The 11,300-nt window shown below is 39.9% G+C and overlaps 2 protein-coding genes across 2 annotated transcripts; both read right to left on the bottom strand.

Annotated features, from left to right (window-relative positions):
- Positions 1–1,564: 1,564 nt before the first annotated feature.
- Positions 1,565–2,527, bottom strand: LOC135933787 (free fatty acid receptor 3-like). The gene has a single exon (XM_065471968.1). The coding sequence runs from the start codon at positions 2,525–2,527 to the stop codon at positions 1,565–1,567; it is 963 nt and encodes a 320-aa protein (XP_065328040.1).
- A 5,859-nt stretch (positions 2,528–8,386) lies between these two features.
- On the bottom strand, positions 8,387–9,364 carry si:dkey-211g8.9 (free fatty acid receptor 3). The gene has a single exon (XM_065471945.1). The coding sequence runs from the start codon at positions 9,362–9,364 to the stop codon at positions 8,387–8,389; it is 978 nt and encodes a 325-aa protein (XP_065328017.1).
- Positions 9,365–11,300: the final 1,936 nt, after the last annotated feature.

Here is an 11,300-nt window from a genome sequence, read left to right as displayed (position 1 = left end):
CTGAGCTCTTGGTATGCATTAGTATCTTACTACGTAAGTAATTAAGTATTAATAAAAGCAGTCCAGAGCAAATGTTTTCAAAATGTATTTCCATTTTTCTTTTAAACACATGTTAGTATTTTTACAGTGCATTATTTGTGTTTTAAGGTATTTCTACATCCATGCAAAAACCATGTAAGTAGTACTCAAACACACCTGCTTCCAGCATTCAGCCTAACGGCTCCAAATAAACTGTGTTTGCACACTGAGTGCAGTGTATACTTGGATACGATAAAGGGCTATGAGCTGTGTACATCTCTGCACCTGCGCACGAGTGCGGTGTTCATTATTACTGACAGGAAATGGCCTGAAGTCGGTTATCAGTTATGTCTGAAGTCTCTGCAGAGCACAAATACACACACTTTATAACTGTGTCACTACATCCATGTTTAATCGGTGTCTACACTTCCGGGCCGTCTGTGCTCATAACTTCATATTAGCTCAGCAATGTACAGTCTCTCCGCTTCCTGCCTATATGGTCTAACGTGGGTTTTTTTTATTGCTTTATCTCTATAAAACACTTATCTTTAATTAAACAGTGTCCTTGTTGAACTCTGAGTGACATGAGTACAGCACCGTGTATACAGCAGGTGCTCTGCAGGGTCCGTTTCCTGCTACATTTATAGCCAAAAGACAGACGGCGTGCACCTCTAGCCTCTGAGTAAAGATGAACAAAAAGATAATAAGCTTTAACTTTATAACAGTCTGGACCTCCATAGTTAGATTACCATTCCACCTGAGCAAATAACTTAAAAAAAAAAAAAAAAAAAAAAACTTTTTAGCTATTACTGTATTTAAAGTATAATGTTAAAGAAGTGTTCTTTTTCATCATTAAAATAATAACTTTCATTTTCAAAAGCTGGTCCACAGATCTCAACCAATCCAAAATGGGGTTCCACAGGGCTCCGTCCTTGGCGCACTTATTTTTGCATTTTTCTAATAACAGTTATTTCTCCTACTCAATTTTTCAGCATTTTATCCACCTAAAAAAAGACAAAACTTCATTTAGAATACATTATCCTCCTTTGGAGAGTTTTGAAACATTTATCAGAGTTTGACTGTTTTCATAGCTTCTTATTTCTTTGGTTGTGTAGTTCTACTAGTTTGGTTTGCAGACTGTGTTTATATCTAATTGTTTTCATTTTCTCAGATCTTAATCATAATAAGACCCGATTCAGGGGGGAAAAAATAATAATTACTGTATTTTTAGGAGATAAAACTAATCTACTAAACCAGATTTTTCTTTAGCTCTTATTTAAAGTCCTATTTAAGTTGGTAACGAAATACTATGGTCATTTATGACATCAGTTTATAAAATCAACAGTAACACAGTTAACACACATGACAATACAGAAATTAATTCATATCACTCAAACTCAGCTTTAAATATTTTACCTTAAATAAATTAAACCACTGACACCAACACGAACTGACTCAGTCTCACAGTGGAACAACATTTCCTGGCATTTCATTTTGTCCATATCTTTTGTATAAAATAAATACGTTCAGAATTTCTCTAGAACTTTCAAGAAGGTTCTGCTTTCTTGTATTTTTCAGTTTCTGGTTTCTGTTGAGGACAGTGATGAGTCCCTTCACACCGCAGGATGTGCAGCTTTGCTGTGATGTTCCTGAAGCAGTGCTTTAACATGCTTCTAACGGCTGACGAGGACAAGTAGAAGATAAACGGATCCAGGCAGGCATTTAAGGTGCTGGAAAGCAACGCCACAGTCCTCCACTCCTGATTCTCCTTATTGACAAAGCCCACCACATGGGAGATGTTGTAAGGACCAAAACAGACGCAGAATACGATCAGTGTGCCAAGAGCCAGACCAATGCACCGCAGCCTCCGCCGCCTGCTGATATTTGGGAGACGGGACAGGATAAGGATTAGGTTGACGTAGCAGAAGCAGCAGATGATGAAGGGGATGCAGAAGAGGACGAGGAAGAGCTCGAGGCGGAACGGCAGCAGGATTGCAAGCTCTTTATCGGAGAAATTCAGGTAGCAGTTAGGTGGAGGTGTGGCAGGAGTGCTGCCATTGGTGTCTCTCCACTGGAGGTAAGGCATGATGTAGACGACGATGAGGTTCAGAGACGTTAGCAACCAGAACATGACACAGGCCAACAAAGCATAACGAGGCCGCCGATAGAGGGAATGCCTGATGGGGTGGGCGACCCCTAGGTAACGCTCCACACTCACGGCGGTGAGCAGCAGGGTGCTGTTGTAGATGGTGACATAGAAGAGAAAACCAGTGAAGGGACAGAGGGAGTAGGGCAGCAACCACTCCATGTCATCAAAGGCCTCCTTCATTTTAAAAGGCAGCAAAGCCAGGAAAATCAGGTCGGAGATGGTCAGGTTGAGGAGGAGGATGTCTATCGGGGTTGGCTTGCGATACACCTTGCGGCAGAAGGTACCAAATGCCAGGATGTTGGCGGGAACTCCCATGAGGAAGGTGATAATGTAGACAGAAAGCAACAGAGTGTATGCCATGGTGGCTTCTTAGGGACACACTCTCACAGACACTGCAGGGAGGAAGAAAGCAAGTTATGATCAAGTAGCACCAATGACAAAGAGTCACAAACAGCTCATGCTTACATTTTTCTTAACTTTACATCAGAAAGAAAGAAAGACATAAAACTTAATAGAAAAACAGCTAATATATTTCATCTGCCATAGAGATGTGAATGTTTATATAACTCCATGCATCAATATTAATAATTCAATTTATCTTGTTTGTAAAGGAAACAAGTCAGTTCTTGTCGTTTGCATTTGTTTGTTTGTTTGTTTGTTTTTTAAAAATGTTTAAAAAATACACAAAAAAAGAAAGTTTTTCAGAAAGTTATCAGCCTGTTCTTTCTTTGCCACTACCAGGTAAAGGCACTGAACTTTGGCTTTAAACACAGAACAAAGCAAGCAGCCGTCACAACAACACATTATCTTCTCTAAAGCTTCACACACTCTTTGACATCAGATTCAAACATTTGCAAATAATAATTTATGTAAAAAGAAAAGAAAAAATCCACAGTGGAATAGTCTTTGTTAGTTCTTTTTCAGAATCCTAACACATCAGTTGATTGCTACCTTACCATCTAGAAAACATTTTAAAGACACACAAATTTATGTTTTTTCTTATTTAAAAGTAGAACTTCAGAATTAGCGTGGTGTATGAAGTGTCAAAGTTTTTTCTGGGAAACAAAAAAAAAGAAAAAAAGAAAACTGGAGCTACTGGTGAGCTCTCTGCTACAGAGGAATAAAATACTTTTTATTCTTCTTTGCAATCAGAAAGAAACTCCCCAAACTTTCTAACCAAACAGACTTTTAAAGCTGACTGTTAAAAAGTAACAAACATCTGAGTCCATTTGACTCAGATTTACCTGCAACATCTTATTGTCAAAGAAATGGAGAAAGTGGGACAAAATTTCTGCATATAAAGGCATCCAGATGTAAAATACGCCCTGTCCGAAGTTAGCTGGAGATAAACTCACCTCACTCAGGCTTTGAAATCCAGCCTCTCCATCACAGAGTGCTCTGTAGTGCTGCAGCTCTCTTTACCTCTTGGAAACAGACTGTTTGATCAGATCACAAGACTGCCCCTAATATTTTCATCCTTCTGCACCTACTGTCTCTCCTTCGCCAGCGGAAATTTAATAAACTTCTGGACATTTCGTTCTCACCATTCTCCAAACATCATCTCCCAGCAACCGCTGAGAAGCTCGGCGCAGCGTGGGTGGAAATGATTAATCAGAACTTCTCGTGTAAAAGGCCAAGGCACTAACAAAGAGAGGAGGAAGATTTCTTCCTCTCTCTGCTCTGCTGCGACCAGAGGAGAGAATTTACCTTTTAAAAAAAAGGCAATTTTATTTATTTTTTTATATCAACACATTTTGGCAAAATGCTGCAGTTTCGCAGAGGAAGCTACACTTTCCTCTTCTTCATTTTTTCGTTGTTGCATCTGACAAAAAGATCTGTAAGTGCATTAAACTACAAGATACCTAATTTTGAAATCCAAGTCAAAATAAAAAAGAAGCCGCAAAAGTGCTTCTTTTTGAGCCACCCCTGATTTCTTTAAGTTTTCTTCAAGTTTTATCTTTCAAAGTTTTTCTTTCAGTCCAGTCCTTGTGCCTAACCATTTTCAGAGGAGTGTTTAGTTTATTTGTGTTTTGTTCTCTTGTTTTCTTTTAACACTGACCTATGAGTCATTCAAGCAGAAGAAGGTACCAAACTCAGGAGATGAACCAGTGTTGTGTTTACACAGACAACTTAGCAAACAACTAGTTTTTAATTGTTTCACTAGGGACCGCTGATCCATTTACTGTTTGCCAAAGCCTCATCAGAAATAGTCTCAGCTCTTAGGCTGCCATTCTTAAAGGAGGGGAAAAGGGAGAAAAGGCAGAGGTGTGCCAAATTACACAACAACTGGACTGAAAATTTTGTACATCGTATTTCCATTTTATGGCACGACGACTGTCCAAACTCACAACTGTTATCCCAGCTGCTTTTGTGACAAGTAAAAGCAAGCAAACATTTACTGAACCATCCATTTACAAAATACATGATTAAGATAAAGCAGCACTATTTCAACAAGGTCTAATTTCCCAGATTTAGTCTGTTGTCATTACTCTCACAGGGGCTTTAGTGAGAGGACCCCAAAACAGAGAGGAGCAGTTCCAATAAACAAAAGCTAGCCATTTAAAAGTCCAATAAACAAAATAGTAGAGTCCAAATATAAGTCTAAAAGCAAGACAAATAAAATCCACACAAGAACACATACACAGCAGAACAGCAGACAACTCTACAAAGGATGGGGGGGAGGACTATTTATACACAGACTGCTAATCAGAGGAGTGGAAACATCAGGAAAGAAATGAGACATATTTCAGGGTAATCATGCAGGAAGAAGGAGCACAAGAGATAAATCACTATCAAAACAAAGCAGGGAATCAATAACAGCTGCAGTGAAATAAGGACAAACATATAACATGCATGAACGTAACAGAAGAGGTAACACAGAGAGGTATAATGAGTCCACAAACACACTGAAGACCCATAATGCTCTGGAATAAATGATAAGCAAACCCTGAACCATCAATAAAACTACAAACCAAACAGAGAACAGGGATTAAATGTGGGGTCTGTGACAATTACATGTACATTAAAAAACATGTACAGACTCCAGTAATAAAGATGGAATTTAATTCTTAATGAAACAACTTGGGATACAACAAATTTTGATCTGATCTGATAACGTTGGAGTTAATTAATGATTTTTCAGCAATCCAGTGAGGTGGGCCAGTTTTGGCCAGTGGGCCACGTTTAACACGAGGAGTGTAGCAGAACCAGCTCTGCTTGCAATGTAAAATATAATAAGGTGGGTTTATTAAAAATAAATAGATAATAAAAGGTCAAATTTAAAAAAAAAGAAGAAGAAGAATTCCCTCAGGAAAAACGTTTGCAAAGCTCACCATATTTAGATTAATTTGAGTAAGACAGCTGTGTGCTGACGACGTAGCTTTTTTTATAAGGTTAATGCATTTTATACATCTTGGTTTCGCTGACGTTTTAAAGCACAAACTCTAAAAATATGAAGAGCCTTGTCTTGTTACTGTTGCCTAACATGAAGCTTGTCAGTCGCATCTTTGTCACATTCCTGATTGCATTTCACTTATAACTTCTGGACAGTTAAAAACAAAAATATAAAATGCATATAACAACGGCTGCAAGCTGGTTACACTTTTTAAAATGTTTCTAAATCCCCACTTCCTGTTCATTTCCAGATTTACCTGAAAGTATGACTTTGAGTCATTTTTGATGTCATATAAGGCACCAAGAATTCAATAATAGGGACTAAATAAACATGATAAAGACAGAGAAGGTTTGGTTTACCTGACGTGATGTGATCAGTCTGCTGCCCACTTAGTCCTTCAGCTCCGCTGTGCTCTAACACCGGGTGTGTTTGTGTCTCAACCCCTCCCACCAGCCTCTCTTTTATATCACCTCAGAGCACACAAAATCGCTAAACAACGAGGATTTGTGTGCAGGACAGCATCAGATGACCCCAGTCTGATGTGCATGAGTGGAAGCTGAACATTATAGGCACATTAAGACCAGATGTGTTTATCATGCTCGTATACAGTAGCGCTGAACACAAGCCAAGAGTCCGAGTGTTTATTTGGAAATTTTCCACTAAAACCTTTGCATGCAGGTTATCCAAGAGGAACACGGAATCTTATCAACACGTTTGTGTTTTTATTGTGTTTTTAGTCTGTATGTTATAATTTTTTATTTTTACTTTGCATTGTTTGTATTTATTTATTTTACTTAATACATATTGGTTGGAAGTCTGTTAATTTATTATTTTTTATTTATTTCACAAAAGTACAGCATGATTTATAACTGTATATCTTTCCATATCTCTTTATTTAAGTATTATCATATGTGTGTAGTGTATTTACTTAAACAGTCTTTTTTTTTTAGCATGCTATAACAAAACAGGTGTTTCCTGAGACCCAAGCTATTGTTTAGGAAGGATTTTTAATTTCTACTAGCTATTTGGGATTAGTGTTACCTGATTGGCGTGAACTCTAAGCATCTGTTTTGAACGTTAATAACATTAGTAATTTTTAATGTCCTCATATGAAAACAACGGGTTTATTTACAGCATCAGACAATAAAGTCACCAAAGTATTACACACTTTATTGACCAGGAGGAATTATAAGGTTCAGGATGAGGACACAGGGTCTCACAAAGGTGACAAACTAAAGAGAAAACTTGACCCTAACACTGTTATGCTGTGAGGAGTAGAGTTATCCCATTAGAGGGATATGTGTCCTGTGATGAAACATATCTATTATAATGGGAATCTTTATTCAATCATTATATTTTTACAAAGTTGTTTTGCTCTTTTTAAGACGTCTTCATTAGTCAGTCTGTCAGTGCACGATGACTCACATCTCTGCTGTACTGATGGTGTCCACAGGTTTCTTGTTTATTATCCATGCTTACATGAGGACAGGTGTATTGTAGGCATCTAAGACTCTCTTTGTTTTCTTGAAGCGAAATGTACTGCGATCACTACAAGAGTCTGCCCCCGGATACACTTTACAAGCTTTCACTGAGTCCCTGAACCTTCCTCCGAAGGCAATGTCATCTATTTCCAATGATATAGTGATTTTGCTTTATCTGTCCAATAAGATGCGGACCGCTTTTATTTCTTGATCCAAGACTTACCTCTCATCTCCAACTTTGTATTAAAATCACCCGTGATTGATCACAAGTCAGATTTATTATTTTTAATTTTCTGAAAAGACAAACCACACAACATATTTGTAAATGCACTGCTTTATTAGTCAAGAGACTCAACTTTTCAGGAACTGATCAATTTATGCACAAACAAAAAATTTATGATGTTCATTTAAATGTAATTAATTTCACACATCATATTTTTGATAATTAAAGTTTATCAAAAAGCTGTTTAAAACACACACACGGAACACACAGAACACACATCACACACGCCACACACACTCGTTTTCATATCTTAGTGAGGACATGTTTTTAACATAATGCTTTCCCCAGCCACTTACCCTAACCTTGACCCTTAGACTAAACCTAACCATAATTTAATTGTAACTCTGACACTAAAAACACATTTTGAGCCTCAAAAATGCCTTCAAACTTGAGGGGAAGGGCATTTTTTCCCCATAAGTGACTATTAGTCCCCACAAGTATAGTGGCATATTCTGTCCTCAAAAGATATCTAAACATGTACACACACACACACACACACACACACACACAGGTGTAACTTCACCTGTGAGAAATGTCTTGTAATACTGAACACTTTCCAAAACATGACACATTTTAAAGTGAGCTTTTACAGCTTGAGACACCAGATGGAGCCATTTAAAATCAGCCGATGAACGTTCCTCATGAAATTCGAAATAAAACGTTTAAACATACACAGTGTGCCTGGTCAAAAACAATGATTTTACATACTATCCATACGTCATTTTAATCCAAAACCGGGATCAGCAAAACATTACATGTGACACAGCAGTACCTCACAGCTGTATTCAGTCTGCAAAACAGGCTTTAACATCATCTCTTTTCTTTAGAAACATTTGGTCTGAACAGGTCGTTAACGCCTGACGACACAAAGCTTTAAAGAAGTCAGTCAGCTCTGAATTAACAGACTTCATGTAGCTGGACAGTCAGTGTGGAGGAGGTTTACTGGGTCTGTTAGCAGAGGTTACTGGTACATGAAGAGTGGTCATATCAGACTAAATGTTTTTACACCATTTCTTCTTTTGAATTTGTTGCACAGTCTCCTTGTGACACTCTCAGGTCATCTAAGCCCCAGGTTTGCTCCCCTCAGATGGGACAGTTGGTGGTCTAACTTTTGAAGCTTCACTGACGGCTTTACACTGGTACCGAGAACCCCCCCTGTGGCTGAACTGGCTTTGCCGTCCACAGATTCTTCCCAAGACGCCTCTTGACATGACTGGAGATAGCATCAGCATGACCACAGGGTCCAGGAATACGTTACAGGTGCTCGTCAGCATAGCGTACGTCCTCCACTTCACGTTCTCCCCCATCACAAACCCCACGACATGTGAGGCGTTGTAGGGTGCGTAGCAAACCACAAACACAGCGAGCGTGGACAGCGCAACAGCCAGCACTCTTCTTTTTCCCATGGGGGACAATTTTGAGCGCCACACCAGCGTGACGCAGCGCATCGTGCAAAAAGTTGACACAATCAGAGGCAAAAGAAACAGAGTGATGGCCATCTCCAGGCGGAGTGGCAGCAGCACGGCCAGCTGGGACGCACTAAAAACTTCATAGCAAACTGAGGAGTTATTACCTGTGGAAACAAAAAAACCCCCTTCTCCGACCACCACGCCAGGGCTGAGGTGTAGCACCACCAACAGCCACAAGACAGCGCTGATGATGCAGGAGTTGCGAGCACAGCGCCATCTCTTGTAGACAATCGGGAATGCTATGCTGAAGTAACGACCCGCTGTTACAGCGGTGATGAACAGACAGCTGCCATACAGGGACGAGAAGAGGAAGAAGTTGTAGACAAGACACACGGGAGCAGGCAGCCTCCAGTCCTGAAGCAAAGTCTCCAGAGTCTTGACAGGCAGCCAGACTAACAGCCCCAAGTTGGCCAGACACAAGTTGAGGGCGTAGACCACGTTGGGTGTGGCACCATGTTTACGAGCCTTGCGCATGTACACAAAGAAGACGAGCAGGTTGGCGGGTAGGCCGAGCAGAAAGGTCAAGATGTAGATGAGGAGAGCAATGCAGTCCTTGACAGCCAGCTGCATCTCTTCAGATGAGTTCACTAAACTGGTAGCACCGCCTCCAGTTTACCATGACATACTTTGAAGGTTGAAGAAAAGTCCTGCCTGGAAATATGCACACTGCTGACCTTTTGTCCTCTCCGTTTATCTACAATGTCTTTAAAACAGCAAAGTCTCCGTTTGGAATGTTTTCCGAGGCGGTAAAGTAGCTGCAGAAGAGCCGGGTTTCTCTCGCCATCATGTGCACAAGCAGGTCTGAGGCACAGACAGGTGATGCCAAAAAAAAAAAAAGAGGTGGTGGCCACAAATGGGATGATGTGTATGGGCACACAGGGGGCGAGGTTCATACGACATCATGACAGAGACGCAGATAAGAAGACGTACTCACCCATGCAGAAGCTGGGGGGCATTTAGCCGGCACCAGGCCACCTTAATTGCCTTCTCAGTGAAGGGCAACAGACAGTTAGCATCTGGGCCCTTAAGTGAAATGATTCAGAATAATTCAACCTGTCAGGAAGCACATGCCCATCCTCTTAAATTCAATGCTGTCTAAATGAACTGGAGGGCCAGGCAGTAAAGTCATAAATGTACTGAAAACTGATGGTTAGTGCGAGCAGAGGATGGGTTGGGCTTTGGGAAATGGTGATTTGTTTGTGACACGAAGGCACTTCGAACAGGTTTATGGTGGACGGTGTTTTCCTTATTGTAGGTGTTCTGTGTGCGCATGTGGGAAAGTGTGTTAGGCGAGGTGGGTGTGTCATGCGGGAGGCTGCTGGTGAAGAAAATGGAGCAGAAAATTCACCCGACAGTTGTTTTTTTTTCTAAGAATGGAGCTGCCGCCATTCGAAACACAGCTATTAGGTGTTTGATCAGTCTATTGATCCAGTTTTTAAAACCAACGTCTACAGCGTCCAGTCTTCGGCTATTTGATCTGAATGTTTGCAATGAACTGACAACACTTTTCCTTTCTTGTTAAATGAACTTGACAGTAGCACAGCTTTTATTTACCAGTCTGCTTTTGTTTTTCCTTTCAGGCCGTTTCTGTTTGCACTGTCTTGCGTCATTTTCTCCGGTAGCGCTTCCATTTCTGTTATTGATATTAATGCAGCACCATTACCTATTCTAGTGCTCACTGTGTTGTAGTTGTGTTGCCAAAATTAACTGCTTGACAAATTTAAAATACTTCAGTTACGCTCTGATGTTTTTCTGAGATGTTTCCTGGAAAGAACAGTTTAAAATGGTTCCAATTATTGGGAAAACAGGGGCATCACAGATCATGTCTACATTAAGAAATGGGAAATTTAACACAGCTGTGCAAAAATGGAGAGTTAAGCACACTAAACAGTGTTTAAAATGAACTTTTATATCACAGAAAAAACTAAAAGTATCTTCTTTTTGTCTCACATGGGAGGGTTTTTGGGGTTTTTTGTGTTATTTTCAGACAATTTCTGCTCTTATCTGAGCAGATCTTACTCGCCGAACATCTGTTAAAAACAGCTCACCCGAGATCATCTAGTGACTCATAAAAAGGCGGCGAATGACACAAGCACATCCATCTGAAGACTTTACTACAGCGCCGGGTGAGGTTTATTATTTTAGGCAGGCTGTTTACCAGGTTATTTTATCAGAGTCAAAGTTCCCCTCATTATTGCAGCTTTTAAGCTGCCAGCAGCGTCAGTTGATCAAACAGTGTGGCAAAACTAAACAAAGCCATTAAAGCATAAAAGAACCGAACAGACATGAACACGTGCACTTTCACGTGTGAATTTTGGATAATTATATGATGCCGGATATAGTTTGAAGAGTGAATCTTTATTTTATTCAAAAGACTGTTTAATCCACAATTTAGAGATTATAATTCAATCATTTCTAGTTGGATTATGATACACAAAAATGCAAATTAACCACACAAAAAGGAGGTCAGGAGAATAATTTTACAAGAGGAGAAAAGTTGCAGCTG

The sequence above is a fragment of the Pelmatolapia mariae genome, linkage group LG22 (genome assembly GCF_036321145.2).
Source record: "Pelmatolapia mariae isolate MD_Pm_ZW linkage group LG22, Pm_UMD_F_2, whole genome shotgun sequence".
In the NCBI taxonomy this organism is placed as follows: Eukaryota; Metazoa; Chordata; class Actinopteri; order Cichliformes; family Cichlidae; genus Pelmatolapia; species Pelmatolapia mariae.
The sequence above is the reverse complement of the archived record's forward strand: the minus strand, read 5'-3'. Positions and strand labels throughout refer to the sequence as shown.

What these genes read in the sequence shown, in the direction of transcription:
- LOC135933787 (XM_065471968.1), bottom strand. Translation starts at nt 2,527, where the DNA reads ATGGCATACACTCTGTTGCTTTCTGTCTACATTATCACCTTCCTCATG.
- si:dkey-211g8.9 (XM_065471945.1), bottom strand. Translation starts at nt 9,364, where the DNA reads ATGCAGCTGGCTGTCAAGGACTGCATTGCTCTCCTCATCTACATCTTG.